Below are 18,008 nucleotides of genomic sequence, written 5' to 3' on the forward strand. Positions count from 1 at the left end.
TGTTTCTGATGCTCTGAGAAAGAAAGGCGATTATCGTCAAAGTACCGAATAACTATCATTCAAATTTCATATTAGTTTGTTAGTCATTTGAACCAAAAATTGTACTATTCGTAGTGATGAAACATAAACTTCAAAGCCAAAGATCCACTCCAAAACGAAATAACATTTTCCCCGCCGAAAACTACTACGTGCGATCGAAATGAAACTTCTCACACCGATAACTGTTACGAACGACCGAAATAAACTTCCCTCGCCTATAACATTTATCTGGAATGAGAAAGATTTTCTGGTCACGTATAATTATTATTTGTAACCAAAAACATTTTGATCGAAAACATAATTCTTATCCTATAGCTTTTTCTATTTTCTATTTTATAACAGTTATAGTGTCTGATTTCTTCGTATTATATTTCGTACTATTTTATTAATTATAGAAGACGTTTAAAAGGGAGATCTGTGCCTTGAAGAAGTTACAGTAGTCACCGAGAGGGCTAAAAAAAAAAAAATGCGTAATCAACAGAAGTCATAAAAACATAGTTAACGCCCAAAGTAGTCCATATCTTGTAAGTACTGGCCACTTGTTTCTCTCTTGTTGATCAAGATCTGTTCGGATTGGTTGGACTTGACAGAGCTGTACGAGAAGATTTGTCTGTCCTTTCAGCCCTACTCCAGCCCCACATCTCGTATTCTCCAACTGCACATCTATTCTGATTTCCGCTGGCCTGTCGCAGCGTGGCCGTGTGTGCTTGTTTGACATTTACAAGTTAGTGCTAATACAATTCACAAGTAGTGGGTGATCTTACAACAACATTGGGAGTAAGATTTGCTTCGGATTCTTGTCCCTCTCGATCAGCTTCTCGAGTGATTAATCGTTTAATCAGTGACTTTGCGTGATTCGTTTGAAAAGATTTAAGCTTTCACACTACCCGTTAGTCATTTATTTTCGATACCTGTGACAGCTGTCCAATTAATAATTACATTTGAGATTTATCAGGTAAGCGTTACAATATTTTTTACTCGATACACGTAAATGATAGTTTTATCTTCGTTTTATTTTTCCGACTATTTTGTTAATTGTACAAGGTGGTAAAAAGAAAAGAAAAGAAAAGAAAAAAAGAAAAAAGAGGCGAATGGCTTGAAGAACTTGAACTTGTAGCGAAGAACTGTAGTTGAGATGAGTAAACAATGTCTAATTAGCATAATTGGTAGAAACAATCCTGTAACATAAACTTTTATTATTTACGACCGATCGACATCGTAAATGAGCCTTTCCCTAATCTGAAAAGTTTTTTTTCAAAATGCGATCTATCTGTCTAGGGATCTATGATCTCTATATATGAGTTTTGTATAAAAAATGTATTCAACGTATTACAAAGACGTTCACTTACGACGTCGAAAAATTGATTTTATGTCGAAAGGACTACTAGGGCCTATATTGATCGGACATATTTTGATCATATCTTTTTTTTAACGATCTGTATATCTAACAATGAGATCCGTAGGCCCACTGTTCACGCAGCGGCGCTTCATAAAAGCATAAGCGCAGTCTATTAGACGCGACGTCCATACGAAGCGTACAGTAAGATACATTTTGTCTGGCAAAATGCGAAGCGACGAGGAAAACGCGTTCATCCTACATCGGCAGATTCGTTTATAGACGTAACCTGTCGCATCGTACGCGTACGCCTCGCTACTGACAATAGCGAGTTAACGCCAGCCGTCACGATGAAAACGCGTAACGACAAAGACGAGTCGCTACTGTTCCTGATGGACAGGTGCACGTTTTACTTTACAATCTACAATGACCGCCGCATGCAAGCGTATTGTTAACATTAACGCGTCTAATACGCTTTCTATGAAACGACGCTTCGTGGACAGTGGGTGTTAAGCCGAATTTACACTGTTTCACTTGGAAGGAACACGGCGGATGAACGCTGCTTTCATTCTTCTTCCATCCGTGTATAAATCTGTTCATGTGTTCAGGTGTTCCATACACGGATCAAAGCAGCGTTCATCCGCCGTGTTCCTTCAAAGCGAAACGGTGTAAATTCGGCTTTAGTCTCTCAGATATTTCGTTCTAATACCATTCATCCCTACGCCAGTCCTCTAATAAATGAGAATGAAATTTTCCTTATTTTAGATGAGATGTCTTGGTTAGAAAATATAGCTTCGACAGACCAACAATATTCCGAAAATGTTTTCGATATCCCGTCAATGCCACTGACACCGACTTCTTCTCAGATGAACGTTCAGAGCCCTTGTTTCCCTGGAAACCGGGATCCCCCGTTGAGTCACGGATATCTTTGGAATAACTTTTCCAATCCTAGCAATATTTCAACGTCAGTTAACACGTTGAGTGATCGTGGATTGTCACCGTTTCATAGCGCAAATATTCAGCATTCCAATAGTAATCGAAATTATCGAATATACAGGTACAAATAAAAGTAACTGGTACGTAAACTGTGGATTTTCATGCATTTATGAGAAATTTAAAGACGCAGAAATGCACAAGATGCACGTTGCAAAGACATTAAAAATATTTCAAGCGAATATCTTTTCCACTATCTTCCATTTTGTTAGTTACGTTGAGAAAAACATAAAACTGCATAAAAATCCGCTGCCTAGTAATTAAAATTGTGAATATTCGAAAGCAAAGTTTTCTACGAAAATGTTCATTTTCTTATCGATTTCAAGCCACGATTTCTATCTTTTACAGCAAGAGCAATTTTAAAACCCAACACATTTCCCGTACACATAATCCCGTGTTATTAAAATTATCCCCTTGTTTGATTTTGAAATTAAACATATTACTTCCCATCCTCTTCAACGTTTTAGAAAGAACATCGTCGTAATATCGAACTATCGAGCACATTGAATTATTCCTTGTCTCAATAGTTATATCTTTGATTCCTACAAAACGTTGTCGATATGCCAGCTACTTTTAACATTTAGATCCAACGATCTGTTTTCATTCTCAACCGTGTCATACTATGATATTTATCGTAATTTTTCTCCTGTGATATTCGTACACATTTGATAGGCCCATCCTATCCTCCGAATCAAAGCTATTACTGTTATTTCATTAAATTCAGCAGCCAACTTTGGATTTTATTTTAAAAGATCTTATCCTATTTTCAAGCAAGGAACTGTAAGAACTGTAAAATGGAATTTTAAGTATGTTAGCGAATGAAATTATTCAAATGCTTTCTTTTCTTTTTAATGGAAGCAGTATGTTGGCAAATAGAATTATTCAAATATGTGTAAACTAACTATTCGACATGATATTCAACCACGGTTAATTAATATATATTTCGAAACACGAGGCTACGTTAGCGAGTTTATTAAATGCAACGAAATTAAAATATCTTATTCGCAATTAAATTTCTTTCTATCGCATTGGCAATGTAACAATGAGAAAACGGATTTCTTATGAGATGCCGTTCGATACCAAAAGAGAATATTCTAATTAATTAATTTCTCCTCTTACTAAATTATGTCTTATAAGTAAAATAAGCTTAGATGTATACATATATTTAGATTTGGAACAAGGTTATTCCAGGCAAATCTAAAAAGCATATTCAACGATAAAGAACGCAAAGTACTTTCGTGATAATCTAAAGTTACATAAATACTGATGATCATGAAAACATAACATATCGATCAAATTCTGGACAATTATATGTAAATACTTCCTAAATGATTCATATCGTTCGTTTCACGTCTCAAACGGAAACAAAATGCAAAGTTTCCATATGTTTAAATATTTTTCGATGGAAAGAATACAATGCCGAATACTATTCCGCGCTTGTTTAACAGATTGAACAATTCGAGACTGAACAGTCAACCGATGAGACTGATGAGACTGATGACTCAAAATGCGAAAAGCCTTCGAATATTTATAATTTACTAAATAGTATTCTCTTATTTAAAAACTATCCCATGTATTACATATATTTTTATTATCTTTTATGCTAAAGAGAAAAAGGAATTCCCCAAAATATAATTTTATAATATCAAAGTATCAATTTAACTTTCTCTGGTTAAATTTAATTATTTAACATTCAGCTTTTTCAAGCAGAACAATAAGTATAGAAAATTTTCTATTACAATTTTTTTCCCCTTTTTTTTATTATTATATTACACTGAACAATTTCTTTATTAATTCCTCTTGTTCTCCGTTTCATATGAATCTGTGTTTTAAAATATGATTAGAATGTAAAATAAAAGTCTTGTAACCCTATAGGCTAGCCAATAAATTACTACTACCATTACTAGTAATTTCTTTATTATTATAACATCATTAAATAATATCTGCTTTCTTCCGATGAAAAGATGGGAGCAATATTCGCAGCGAAACTCCACTATCGATGAAGAGGATATAGTTGACGAGCCGAGGGAAAGAATAAACATAAATTCCACAGAGCAATCTTTAGATTTTATTTGTGAGAGAGCTCAAGATCGTCAAATCTCCACGACTACAACGGTATTTCGCGCTTGGGAAATTCCGGCATATCAGAACACTGGCCAAAACACTGAAAACCAGCTGAAATGTCGTTCGTGGCAAGAGTCACGGTATTCGATTGGCTTGAGCAACAATTCCTTTGACAATGAAGCGTGTTCCGTAGAACAAGGTGGTAAGATACTTTCAGACGATACTATCAGCATGCAAAATAGATAAAGTGAAAATTCTGTATCAACTTTTTAACACTGCAATTTGAAATGTTGAATAACGAAGACGTTAATAATAGTTACTAAATAATTATGTTCACACGAATTAGTACGTTAGTAACGAACGCTACATCAACTTCATTTATGACTTTACCGTCGCCAACGTGGCTATAATGGGGCCAGCGTAGCCTAAATATTTATCGAACCTGTAACTATACTTTTCATTTCATATCATCGTGTGTAACGAACGACAAGTCTATTGTAAAATGTCATATCGGCATGATGTATGTAATACATTTTGCAATAAACGCAACAACATTCAACGTCAACTTCTCCTTCATCTTCGCCCCGAATATTTATTTGAATTACGCATTCATCGATAGAAAACGAAATGAAAATATTTGAAAAATATTTTACTCTATATTTCCAGACTTATTTTTTGAGGAATTCCACTCCATTTTTAGCCGAAACATGGTTTTGAAATCATGTAAAATTTATATATGCCTAAAGATATGTCCCATACTATTGAAATCAAAAGAATTGAAAGATCGATAATTCATTTCTGTGCATACCGTTCTCCTCAAATAAAATTTTTCCAAATTTAGTACATCCGCCGTTGATAATTATTGATACCGATACTTTTAAAGCAAGAAACGACGACATTTCCTACATCTCTTGAATACGTTACATTCTTTGGCGTTGCACAAATTCGTACAATAGTTAATTTAACCTTTAACAGTCAAAGATGAAATAAAAGTATTTAACACAAAATAGATATAGAATAAGAAAATTACACAAAGATGTATAAATTTTCTTAAAATCTCCTAATAATTCAAGAACATTGGAAACATAGTTTTTAGCAGTTTGCTTTTTCATTACAATCGCTACATATGTTTCTCGTTATTATTATATACTAGAAAATATTGAAGAAATTTTTATTCACTATATATTCGTATTAAAAAAAAAAAAAAAAAAAAAAAAAAAAAAAAAAAAAAAAAAAAAAAAAAAAAAAAAAAAAAAAAAAAAAAGACGTAAAATTGATTTAATTGAAATTGAAATGAAAATAATATTGAGATATTAGCATTTCATTAAAAATTCAATTCTCAACGTATATGTAACGTCGTTTATGAATTCGTTTAATTAAAAAAGAGTGAAATTATTCGCGAAACTTCGCGGACTGGTTCGTCTGATTGACGTCAGTTAACAAATATAGATGAGATAGCGGTACGGAAGCAAGGCTAAGGGCTCTACCACCGATCCGACCACGTTTTATACATCATCGCCCGCAGATGATCCTGATTCCGACAACCTACATTATAGCGGCACGTTTATTAACTGGCACGCGGGAGCAGCTTGGTAATGACGCATCGAATATGCAGCTATTTTCATCTGACTGCCGCTTTGTGAATAAAAAACTGATACCGGTTAAAACCTCACTACGATTATATCATCACGTATAATGCTAGGGGAGATACAGGAAATCATCACTGAACTGAATTTTCATCCGCCAAATTTCGCGAAAGCCATTTGAAATCACGTTAGCAGATATTAGTTAGCAAACTAATTTTCAAACATGCGTCAACTAACTAGAGATAAATGATGGATAAGAAACTGATTCACGTATTTTCCAAATTTTAGGACGCGCGTTTTATCCATAACGAGTAAAATACATAGATTCACGTTCACGTGTTTATTCGAGATGGAATCATTTCATAAATTCCCATCTCTTCTGAGACTGAAACATAAAACTACAATAAATATATATATCCTAATATCATACGATAATGGATTATTACTTTAAAACCCGTACAGAGATATTATTACAACAATCTTTTTATTAATGTAAATAAACATATGAGATAAAGTTCTTTATGGAACAAGACAATATAATATATTTAATTCTACATAATTTCCAATTTTAGAAAAAAACAATTTTATATTATGTTAAAAACGTTATGTTGTATTAGTGATGGATTGTAACGAATTTTACTATTAATCAAGATTTCGTATATGCATTCATTAATTTATACAACATTTATAAATCGGAATTTATTTCTTCTCTATAAGATGCTACAGTAGGCAAGTAATTGTTTTCAAGCAAGTAATCAGCTTATTCTTGAATTTGCTCATGTAAATTCTGATAAAAAAGAGCCACTATATATCTTTAGAAATGTATAGATTTTTTTTTTTTCTTCATAGAATTTTGATAAGATAGATTTTGCGAAATTCTTACGTTTCATATAATGTAAGATGATATCCTAGTTTCCAATTTTTACAAATGCTATTTCTATCGTGTCAAAAGTCGTAACTTTGTTAACTTATTGAATTTATTAAAATCTGAATCCTTTACATTTCAGAGACAAATAAACGATTGACTGGCGACAGACCTCGCAAAGAAAGGACTGCATTTACAAAACACCAAATTCGCCACCTTGAATACGAATTTGCGCATAGTAATTATCTGACACGTTTACGTCGTTATGAAATAGCAGTTGCTCTCGATCTAACAGAACGTCAGGTAAATTGATATTGCAATGCTGATAATTTTCAAATTCGTTAACCCTTTAACAGTTTGATTTGTTTTTAAGATCTTCTACGATGATCGATTATAGGGAATGTTTCACACAATCGAAACAAGTCGTAGCTCTAAAACGACAGAAGGCAGGGAAAGATGTTTTGTATTTTAAAGATTTTAAAATCACCTCTATCCTTTAAAATTTTCATATATTTCTCATATCGTTTATTATTTTGTTATTCTGTAGAAAACAGTATCGCAAGATACTTAAGTATCGCAAGATACTTAGATCCGAAAGTAATTCGATTTTAATCACACTATAAGTTCTACGAAATTGAAAATAAAATATCTTTTAAACTAGTCTAATCTTTTAAAACACAAGCGAGTCAATATCTTCTTATAGAAAATAAAGAAGCAATTGTATGTATACGAGAAATGTATGATTCAAATATATGATTGAGAAAAATAATAGTGAGCTTCTAAGGTTTGAAGCACGTGGTGCAATATTCAAAACTATTTAATTTTACCTCACGAATTTTTTTCTTATTCTATAGGAATACTTCCGGATTATAGATTGTCCCATGTTATATAAAAATAATTTATATGTGTATTAAAAGTAGTAAAAGGATATGAAATATGTGAAAAATATATCATTCTCAATGTTTTATAACAAATTATTACCAGTTCTAAATATAAAAATATTTCGGGCTGTATCTTACTATTTCGATTAAATGTAAGATTATTAACTTATTTTCTGGGGCGGCTGTATTATACATTATCCCATATAACAAAAATATTACCCGTGTAAATTTATATTTGGTTTCAACTATCTGTTCGATTGAATCAAATGTATTGATAAAATGTAATATTTGACAAACAGAAAGTTTCATTTCATACCAACTAATTATAAGTAAATAAAACAATATTACAGAAATTTTAATTATAGACACGATTAGTTAACTTTGTCGAGTAAAATTCTCTTGTTATGCTTTGTTATGTTATAACTAATAATACATCATGGATTATCGTTTGAAGAAAATATAGTTGTTTACATAATAACTAATGTAATATGTTCCTGATTTTTTAGGTAAAGGTATGGTTTCAAAATAGACGTATGAAGTGGAAGAGAACAAAAGCAGGATTAGGAAGTGGATCAGAAAAATTTTGATGATCCCTGATTAATTATTTCTTTAATTTTAAACATCTTATACAATGTCCAATGTAAATAGTAAATTAAGTAAAATCATGTTATAATTATAACATTTGTACATTATTGTGTTTAATAAAAAATTTATGTAACATTATTTAGAGGAATCTATTGGTATGAAATTCATATCAAAACCTTTTTCCTTTAATTTCTTTTCTAAAGCAGATAATTTATGCCTTGTACTTTGTTCAAAACTTATATGCCTCTGGTTTTGGACACCTCCGTTTCTTATTTTAGTAACTTTATTTCTGTTTATTACCTTGGGATAAATTTTTGTTGTCCATGTTTTACCAGCAAAAAAGCCATTGTGTTGTTTCTCGGGTGGAATGTATGTAGCTAATTAAAAGCATTAAATGATATATATATATATTACATGGTAAAATTGAACCATTCACTTAATAATCGTTGTACATTTTTGTACAATACCTTTTAATAATCTTCCGTACATAAGATAGTTATTCATTGTTTCTGCAGCTACTTTTGCAACTTCAGGGTACATGAATTCCACGTATCCATAGCCACGACTTCTACCAGTCTAGAAATAATATATACTATGATATTATGTACTTAATTTTTAAGCGTACCTTATTTTATATTACATGTTGTTAGTTATTATAGCAAATATTAATGGCAACTATTAAAATGACTAACTAAGGGTATATCGATAATACACACTTGATTAGTATAGGTCAGATTAATCATTACAGGAAGAATCTATCTCTTATACTATGTAGGACATATATCGATATTCTAAGAAAGCATGTTCATACTCAAACCAGTGCAAATAATATTATAAAGGTAATCAAACTTGTAAAACAGATAGTTGAAATTTTATAACATTTATATTATGTATAATTCAAATTCATGTATACTTACATTTCTTGATCGAACAACTCGTACTCTAGTCACTTTACCAAATTGTGTGAAATACTCTGTCATTTGTTCTTCGTAAAAACCATGAGGTATATGACCTAAATAAACTATACCTCTTCGATATCTTATTCGAGGCCTTATTTTTCTCCTTCTGGCTTTAATAATTTTATGCGAATTTTCAGGTTTTGGAGACGAAACAGTTTTTGGAATATTTGTTGCTTTAACATTTTTCTTCTGCAATAAGACAAATTTTTCCAATTTAAAATCTTATTCAATTTTTTGCAATTAAATATCACAGCATGCAGATTATGTTTAAACGCGTATTAACCTCCAACACTTTTTTAACATTTTCTATCGCTTTAGATACAGTTGATTCCTCTTCTATATCTGATGATTTACGTTTAACTTTTATAGCTTTCTCAAGAGGTGGAACTCTAACTGCATTAGATTTCTTCTTAATTTTCATTTTATATTTGTATTAATACAATACAAGAGCCCGCAATACACATTACCAGAGAGGAAATGAGAGTAGCGCTAATGGCAGTAGGTTACTTATCTCCCGGTACAAGTGCTGCCCCAAGCGGACAAAATCTCGATGCGTGATTTGGCCCTCACATACCAGTTTTATGTCGCATACGATGTTATCGACTCAGTACAGTACTAATTCGAATTTTGAATCGAAACTATTAGGTTATCTTTCTCACGCAAACGTGTTTTTTTTACAACAGTGCACCTTCATGCAAACGTGAAACCAAGTCTGTGAAATGACGCGGTGTTTATCTCAACAGAACAAAATGGATCGTAAGTAATTCGACAAAATAATATAAAACAAAGAACGTTGTGTGTCTATTATTTCCTCATAAAACGAAGGAAACTTTTCGGACAACTTGATACATGAAATTACAAGGGAACAGAACGACGTCCTGGAAATAAAGTAATAAAATTCTATATTTGCAATATGTTTCAAACGTATCATGATACAACTAATTGGAACGGTGATTTCGTGCAGAATCTGTTATATTTGTAATGTTTTCCAATTTTAATACGGGCCGACTGCTGACATTTCTGAAACAATTAATTTAATAATTGAATGTTCATTGTCTTTCTCCCGCCCAACTATTAAAAGATAGATTCTGTCCATGGACTAACAGTTTTTCACATCCATTTTAGTGTTTGTTTCCGTGTTCAGAATATACACATATTCCAAATATCGTCCCATGGATTCTTTAACACCCCATTACAAGCAAAAGGGAACCGGTGGCTGTACAATTAGTACAGTGATGACTGAAGGGTCAATTTATCTTGAATAAAATGCGAATGGAAACTATCGAGAATGGAGATGAAAAGGACAGAAGTGACAAGATTAAAATTTCTGTTTGAAAATGAAACATGTCTACGTCATATTGTGTTACAAGGAAACGAACGAAAAAGTAGACAACGATGTTGAGAAATTCAACGGAAAAGCAATAGCTTGCAATAACTTATACTGCTTACTATTTGGTTTAATTTTATAATGATTTGTAAGTAAGAAATCTGTAAGAGTACGCTTTGCAATGAAAGGTATATTTATATATATAACAATAGAATATTATTATCATATTATAAAAAAATCACTTTGATCTCGCACAGATAAATAATGGCGTTTTCTTAATAATGGCGTTTTACTGTCGTTCCAGCTGATTCTTCTCGAGTATGACGCGCAAGCTCATCGGCAGCGAGTACACCTGTAACACGACCCACTATTCTACCAATTACAGAGCCAGCCACTGTGCCAACTGGACCAGCTATGCAGGTACCAACCGCAGCACCAGCTTTTGAACCAACGTGTGAACCAACAGTCTTCCCTACTCTTTTTGCATGTTCCACATCCCTCAAAACTTTCTTAAGATATTTGATCGTTTCTTTAATATGTTGTTTCTCCTCGGGATCGCTTTCAGCTTTACGGCATTCTTTCAGTTTATCGATGGCATCCTTTATCTCATTGACTTTCTCGCTTGCGTGACTTTCAATGCATATACCATCGTCGAAAGAGGAAACTGTACAGAATATAGAGTCTGATACGCTAACTACTCTTAGTGTAGTACCCGAGTGTTCCAAATTGTAGTTGATCCTGTCCGTATAGGGGTTCCATGCGTCGGGTAAGCCTTATGTGTCAATATCAATACGAAGATCAGCTCGTAAATATAAAAATCATTTCTACGGTAAAGTTAAAAATATTTCCATTCTCGTCTATAATCTTACCTCCTCGTGCCCTTCGCCTATGGTGAATCGGACTCATATCTTGAATTCCGACAACCCCTTTTGCGTTCAAATGCTCGACAATTCTATCAATGTTGGATACTTTGATATACTGCGCTTAAACTTTATGACCACGCTATGATCTAAAAGTGGAAAATGAGAATCACGTTGACGTTCGAATATTTGAAAGCCACAAAACATTTTTTCGTTTTAAGTCTTTATGCAAAAGAATTATGAAGGGAAGAAATTATTTAAAATAGTAGTGGCAGTTTTTCGCAAATATCATGGAAACTGTACCATGATACCACTTCGTCTTAATATATATAAGAAAAAGTTGTTTAAAATATCGATTTCTACAAACATATTAAAAAGTCATTCTAGTTGGAGAATGGTTAACGTTTCATCATATAAACTATCCACTTCAATTTTTCACATAATAAACTTGAGAAAGCATGTATCATAATTAATGATATTGGAAAGAAAAATTCAGGTGCTTAAAGGAATATGTTGTACTTACATTATAAGATAATGATGCTTTCATTAATGCTGAAATTCAGACCACAAATATTATACTTTATATTATGAAATACGATTGAATCGCTACAAAATACAGAACTGTCAACTAGGGAAGAATACATAGTACTTGACTTTATTCGACTGTTTATCTTATCTGACAATAGACAATCTGAGTATATCATAGAAGCGAACGTGTGTGATTGCGAGATATAGCGATTATAGCAGGACAGTTACAGTGATTGGCGTTACGAATTAAAAATTCAATTAATATCGAACAAATGTTGTTGAAAGAAAACGAATTCTATTTAAAATTGAAATAACTCTATTATGTTTTTACAAACGCAACAAATAAAAACTCGGTTTCGTTTTTGAAAAGTGTCTATTAATTGTTTGATGACACCATTTACTAAATTGGCCAAATATTCCTTCGAGATTCCATTCCTGAAAAAACATCTTTTTTAAACAAAGATACGGACATTTAGAGGAAATAATACATAATAATAATTGATTAGTACTACTAGTCGTAGTAAAATTAATAGCGTACTAGAAACTTTAATCTTCAGGAATTGACAAATGCATTTCGCTGTAGATTAACAACCAACAAACAGCAACAGGTGCATGCATGCATGCATAATTAATTGAACTTAATAAGAATAGGATAAATACGCATTAAATATAAACTATGGGAAACTCTAAAAGATACTGTGAATATATCGCTCTGTAGACTTTAAACATACTACTTCAGCTTAATGCACACAGAAAGTGGAGAAGACTGAACAAGTTCCTTCGAAGAGTTTCCGAGTATCTCATGGTGGTTCATTTAACGCCAATGTATCAGCCTACTTGAAACGTTGTAGCTACTGTGCTTACTTAGATTAACTGTGAAATTTGAATGCGAACAAATTCAGAACCAATTTTCTATGCATTATAATCATAAACTATTATCGAATATAAGAACACCAGAAAAAGCATCGAGACTCGCTCTAAAGTATAACAAAATCGTTAATGAAATCTTGAAATTGTAGAAAAATTACCGAATCATTATTTATTTTCAAATATTAATAACCTTTTAATATCTATTGAGATTAATATCTGTCGAGAAAATAAAACCTGTGCTATAGTTTAAGGTGGAACTGTAGAAAAGCGGATTATCTTCCAATCTCGAGGATTTTTGGATATGTCGTAGAAATCGGTATTTTGAGTAATCTTTTACTACTACTACTACTAAGCAACGTTAAATACTTGCAAGCCTGCGGTATCACCGTTATCGATCGATAGAAGTAGTGTAAGTCCATTTCCCTTCGTTTTGAAATCGAAGAGTTTACGTCTATATCGATTGAAAAAGCCTAATAAGTTCCACTTGGTTTGTTCATGTCTTTATGAGTTCAGGTAGATGTAAGTTCATTGTACAAATAGTTTTCCTGAGAATTAATTAGACCAACATTTTTTTTTTCAGGATCGTGAATGAACTTACACCAGCTTCAAACTCGGTAAATTACATTCATTAAATTTTAATTATTCAAAATATATGTTTTATGTTTTAATTCACCTTTGTTGATGAAAGTTATTTAGTGGAAAAAAGGCAAAGTGACCACAATACGTAAAAAAAAGAAAAAAAAAAAGATAGAAAAAGAAAGAAAAACAAAAAATTAAGCGTATTTTTATCTCATCAAAATCAGCGAGGTGTCTCCTATTTTAAATACTGTTCTGTTTTTCGATCACAAATGTTAATAAAAAGACTCTGGCATGAGCGTAATCTTTTTTCATAAGGACTTTAGCTAAAAAGATGTTTCGTGGATTTTGAATATCAGAGCTTTAAGGATTTTTAAAGGTTGAGCGTGGCATATTCAAATATCAAAAGCGGCTGCCAAAATTTTAATTGTCAGTCACGTTATCTATAGGCAAGGGGAACCAGAAGGTAAGATTACGTGTGAGAATGGAAAAAATATTTGTAACATTAGCATAGAAATGAATTCTATATTTACGGGTCAGTTCTCGTATTAACATTCATGCACGAAGTCGGTCCTATTAGCGAGATAGGAGTTGCTGGAGGCGTTGGTGCACTTGGTGGTTTACAAACGGGTGTGACAATTGGTGGTAGCTAGCTGTGGCCCATTTTCCGCAACAGCCTGCAGCGCAGTTGGTTCTGTAGTTGCGGGTTCTATGGCAGATGAATACGTTGCCTGTCAACTCGTGCGTTCTTCTGCCAAGTGATCCACCGAAGTAAGATTAGAACACGTCGATCCAAAGAATTATTTTTATTCGAGCAAAGTCAAAAACATTTTTCTACAATATGACAGTAACATTCTGTCATTATTTATAAATATACCTTTCATTAAAAGATGCGTTCTTACGAATTTTGGATTTGTAACCCATCATAAAATTAAGCCAAAGCAAAAATGTGGTGAAAATGGTTGAAGGCTTATTTTTCAAATGATAAGCAATCGAATTCAATTTAATATCAATGTACACAATGTACAGAAAGAAGTTGGCTGCAAGAAATATTTATACATATCCTGATCTTCCGATGAAGCGTTTTGTCATCAGGTTTTAGATTTCACCTTCATAGTATTAAATTTGTCTAGTTGTATGAAAATACGTATATAGATACGTCAATTTTTCTTAAACATTGGCAATACTCACAAAAGTCTCGCTGTCTGCATGTTGGAACAAAGAGTACATACTTATTTACAGGTTACTTAAATTAAGGAAAACTCAAAGTAACTGTACCAGTCTCTGGCATAGGGCTGGTAACTTGGTGAGTTTATGATACGTCGGCTGCTATTAAGGTGCAGAAAGAAACTTTGAATTCTTCGCTTATCCGAGAAAATTTGATCCAGTGACTGTTAACATATAAAAGATAAATAAGTATATTAAGATAAATTTGTCTTTCTAATGTCTTATAAATTATGATTCATGATATTTTCATACTATAACAATTATTCAGTCAACACATAACGCACCCATTCAAGAATTGTCAGAGTAATATTTACCTATTTATTATTCTTAAGTTCAACCGGAGAACTAAATTTTTATCTACCAACTATGAATATGATATTATTCCTAAACTAGGTATCAGAGTCTAACTAGGTGTCAGAGGTTTGTAAAGGAAATTTTTTAAGAGAAAAATTTCACACGTAATGTTTACACTTTGTGGACAAAAATAATGTACAGATTTTTCATAAAGCTCATATGTTTCGCAATTATTGAACTCGATATGAAAGAAGTAGAAAATAAAAGAATGTCTTTAACTGGGTCGAGAGAAGTAATTGTTGAAATAAAAACGTAAATAACATATCGGATTTAGTAGGTGAAACAATTAGAGAAAAATTTAATTGTGTTTTGGAAAAGATCCAAGTTAGAATATGTATAGCAAAAATAATTACAAAGGGTCTGAATGCTACGCTCATGACAGACCTAGAATGAAAAAGTCAAGCTTCTTAATAATATATGTATAACTTTGCGTACTTTTTATCTCTTTAATACAATTTTTATGCATTCTTTTGACATTCATAAATATACATATACACGCGGAACTCTTTGCGTACCGTATAAGAAACGTCGTGAAACAATCGATTTTCAACAAAGTAGAAACTTGTGTTAAACCAACGCAAATAATAGGAGAAAGTTTAAAATATATATCTGCGTTCGATAACAAACACATGCAGCAAAAGGTAATGTGTTAAGAAAGGAAAGAAGGAAAAAAAAATATTTCTTTTTGAAATCAAAATTTTATTCATCGTCGTTCTCTATCATTCTACAACGATTATTCTTATTACCGATTCTTATTACGGAAGAATATCATTTCGTCGCTCGAAATATCCTTCGTCTAATCGTTTCGTGACGTACGTTTTGTTTTCTTTTTGCATAATTCTTCGTAACAAACCATACGAGGTCTCAGTTCCCTGTGAAGGGGAAATCGTGTAAAACCTTCGAGATTGATATTATTTCCAGTGAAATGATAAAACGTGTTAAAAAATCGTACAACTATAAAACCAAAACGTGTAAAATAAATCGTTTAATGTTAATAGCACACGTTAAAAAATATCGTGCAGAAAATGTACCGCGTGAAAAGAGTTTCAGAAGTATAAAAAAATGAAAAAAATTTCGGTACTAAGAAGAAGTATTGTTAAATTTTAACGAGAAACTGTGTACAAGAAGCTTACCTCTGTTCTTTCGAATGGTGCAAGCAATAGGTTCTAGAGAAACTTTTAGTTTTCGAATTACTCAACCGTAAACATTTTTCACATTTTCCTCGACCACTACTTCGCTACTATTATTTCGTTTTAATCGAGATTATTTGATAATTGAATCACTGCCGATACGAATCGAAACGAAGATAACATCGAAACGAAGGAAAACCTTTCGTCATTTATGCTAATGAATTACTGAAACAAGGTTTTTATATGAAGTAAAGAGAGCAAGATTCCAATCGTTCAGAGCCGCTCGTGTAAATCAGATTTTAATTAAGTGGAAATATTAATCGTTTCATTCGAAGTTTCTCATTTATCTAATACACTGTGTATTTGTATCTGTGTATTTAATAGAACGAAAGTGTGTATTTAATTGAACGACTTGCTTTAAAAGTCGGTAAACGATTGGTTCTGTTGATAAACCTGAAATATGAATAATTTGTTTATTTTCATTCAATAAGGCGCATCATAATGAACGGATGAGATTTTCTTGATTAATTCATCGAGCCAGCGTTGAATCAATGAAATATTTCATTTTATAACCCTTTATTCGATTAATTTAAATCCCTCTTTGCTAACATTGCGATTGTTAGACCGCGGATATTTATGCATCCATAGGAAACATGAAAATGTAAAAATATACAGTCCGTGCACATGATATGCAAACATACATAAAATATTTACAATAAATTGCTTGTTATAATATTTAGTAGATGGAACGAATCTCTATATAAGTTTCAGTTTTTAGCTTTTTACATCGATAAAAATACAAACTTGCACAAGTAATCGCAGTAATCTAATGACTGCGAAAAAGGAATTCCAAGGATTTGCTTAATATTTTTTTCTGTCGTTTCTTCTTCCATCCGAACATATTATATTTTTATCAAGTTTGAAATCATTTTTGTATTTAGAGTAATACGGTAAACTATTTTTCTTCCAAGTCATAGACATTTTCTTCTTCTGTGGAACGATCTTATATTATTATTCTAATACACTATTTATTATTTTATTACGTTTTTAAATAACAACGTAATATTAAGTGTTGGCCGTTAGACAAAACGATCTCAAATTTTGTTAAACACGACGTGGATAGTAAGCATCTATAGTAAGCGCGATCTCTGTCAAACATGGGAGCCCATACACCTCAGGTGTCAAATTATTTCTCAGCTTCTACAAAAAGGGATCAAAACGAAACGTGCCCACTTTTTCTTCCCGGACATTAGGCTATACAACAGAAAAACCTCCATCAAAATCCGTACCAGTAGCTTTTACGTTACGCGAGTACAAACAGACAGGCAAAAGCTCCAAAAAAAGTAGCTCTTTCGCCCTTCATAGCTTATGAACTGTTTGTGGACCACCATTATAATTAATAATAATATTAAATAATTAAAAATATCTACGCTCCTGATTCCACCTAAGTATCTTTATGAGAGAAAGTCTAAAGCGACAGGTGATGGCCGCATTGCGAGTTCAGACGTCACGTCAGACGAGTAACGTCGACGAACATTTGGAAATATTGAGCGATAAAGGATCTTAGAATGTGGATATTACTGTCAATATTCCTCCACAGTGTCATGTCCATTTCCATCTTTAAAGTCACTGACAACCTTACATATACTTTGCCTTACTGCACTTGGTATACTTAAATAGCGAACGGTGTCGAAGACGACACGATATCATTACCTAAGTGAACGCATTATATCTATCGTATATATGATAACTGATCGCGTTGGTGTTATCACTGAAATATTCCTCAAAACGTAAACATCGAAAAATATCATCTTATCGGACCATTCCT

The 18,008-nt window shown here is 32.3% G+C and overlaps 3 protein-coding genes across 3 annotated transcripts in view; 1 reads left to right on the plus strand and 2 right to left on the minus strand.

Annotated features, from left to right (window-relative positions):
• The window catches only part of LOC122572051 (anosmin-1), a 44,841-nt gene extending 35,916 nt beyond the window's left edge, over nt 1-8,925 (minus strand). The window contains exons 1-2 of the mRNA XM_043736573.1: nt 8,817-8,925; nt 8,650-8,726 (exon numbers count right to left, since the gene is read on the minus strand). Coding sequence (XP_043592508.1) covers nt 8,650-8,674 — 25 coding nt within the window. The 5' untranslated portion in view covers nt 8,675-8,726; nt 8,817-8,925. The remainder of the gene's footprint in view (nt 1-8,649; nt 8,727-8,816) is intronic.
• LOC122572056 (homeobox protein Hox-C13b-like) lies at nt 1,236-8,503 on the plus strand. Its single transcript, XM_043736585.1, has 4 exons — nt 1,236-2,432; nt 4,333-4,634; nt 7,026-7,186; nt 8,271-8,503. The coding sequence occupies exons 1-4, from the start codon at nt 2,146-2,148 to the stop codon at nt 8,349-8,351; spliced, it is 831 nt and encodes a 276-aa protein (XP_043592520.1). The 5' UTR covers nt 1,236-2,145; the 3' UTR covers nt 8,352-8,503.
• Nucleotides 8,926-10,805: 1,880 nt separating the features above from the next.
• On the minus strand, nt 10,806-12,498 carry LOC122572238. The gene is made up of 3 exons (XM_043737014.1): nt 12,019-12,498; nt 11,505-11,644; nt 10,806-11,407 (listed from the first exon to the last, which is right to left on the minus strand). Exons 2-3 carry the CDS (start codon nt 11,539-11,541, stop codon nt 10,911-10,913), a joined length of 534 nt encoding a protein of 177 aa, XP_043592949.1. The 5' UTR covers nt 11,542-11,644; nt 12,019-12,498; the 3' UTR covers nt 10,806-10,910.
• Nucleotides 12,499-18,008: the final 5,510 nt, after the last annotated feature.

This window comes from Bombus pyrosoma, linkage group LG10 (genome assembly GCF_014825855.1).
Source record: "Bombus pyrosoma isolate SC7728 linkage group LG10, ASM1482585v1, whole genome shotgun sequence".
Classification (NCBI taxonomy): domain Eukaryota; kingdom Metazoa; phylum Arthropoda; class Insecta; order Hymenoptera; family Apidae; genus Bombus; species Bombus pyrosoma.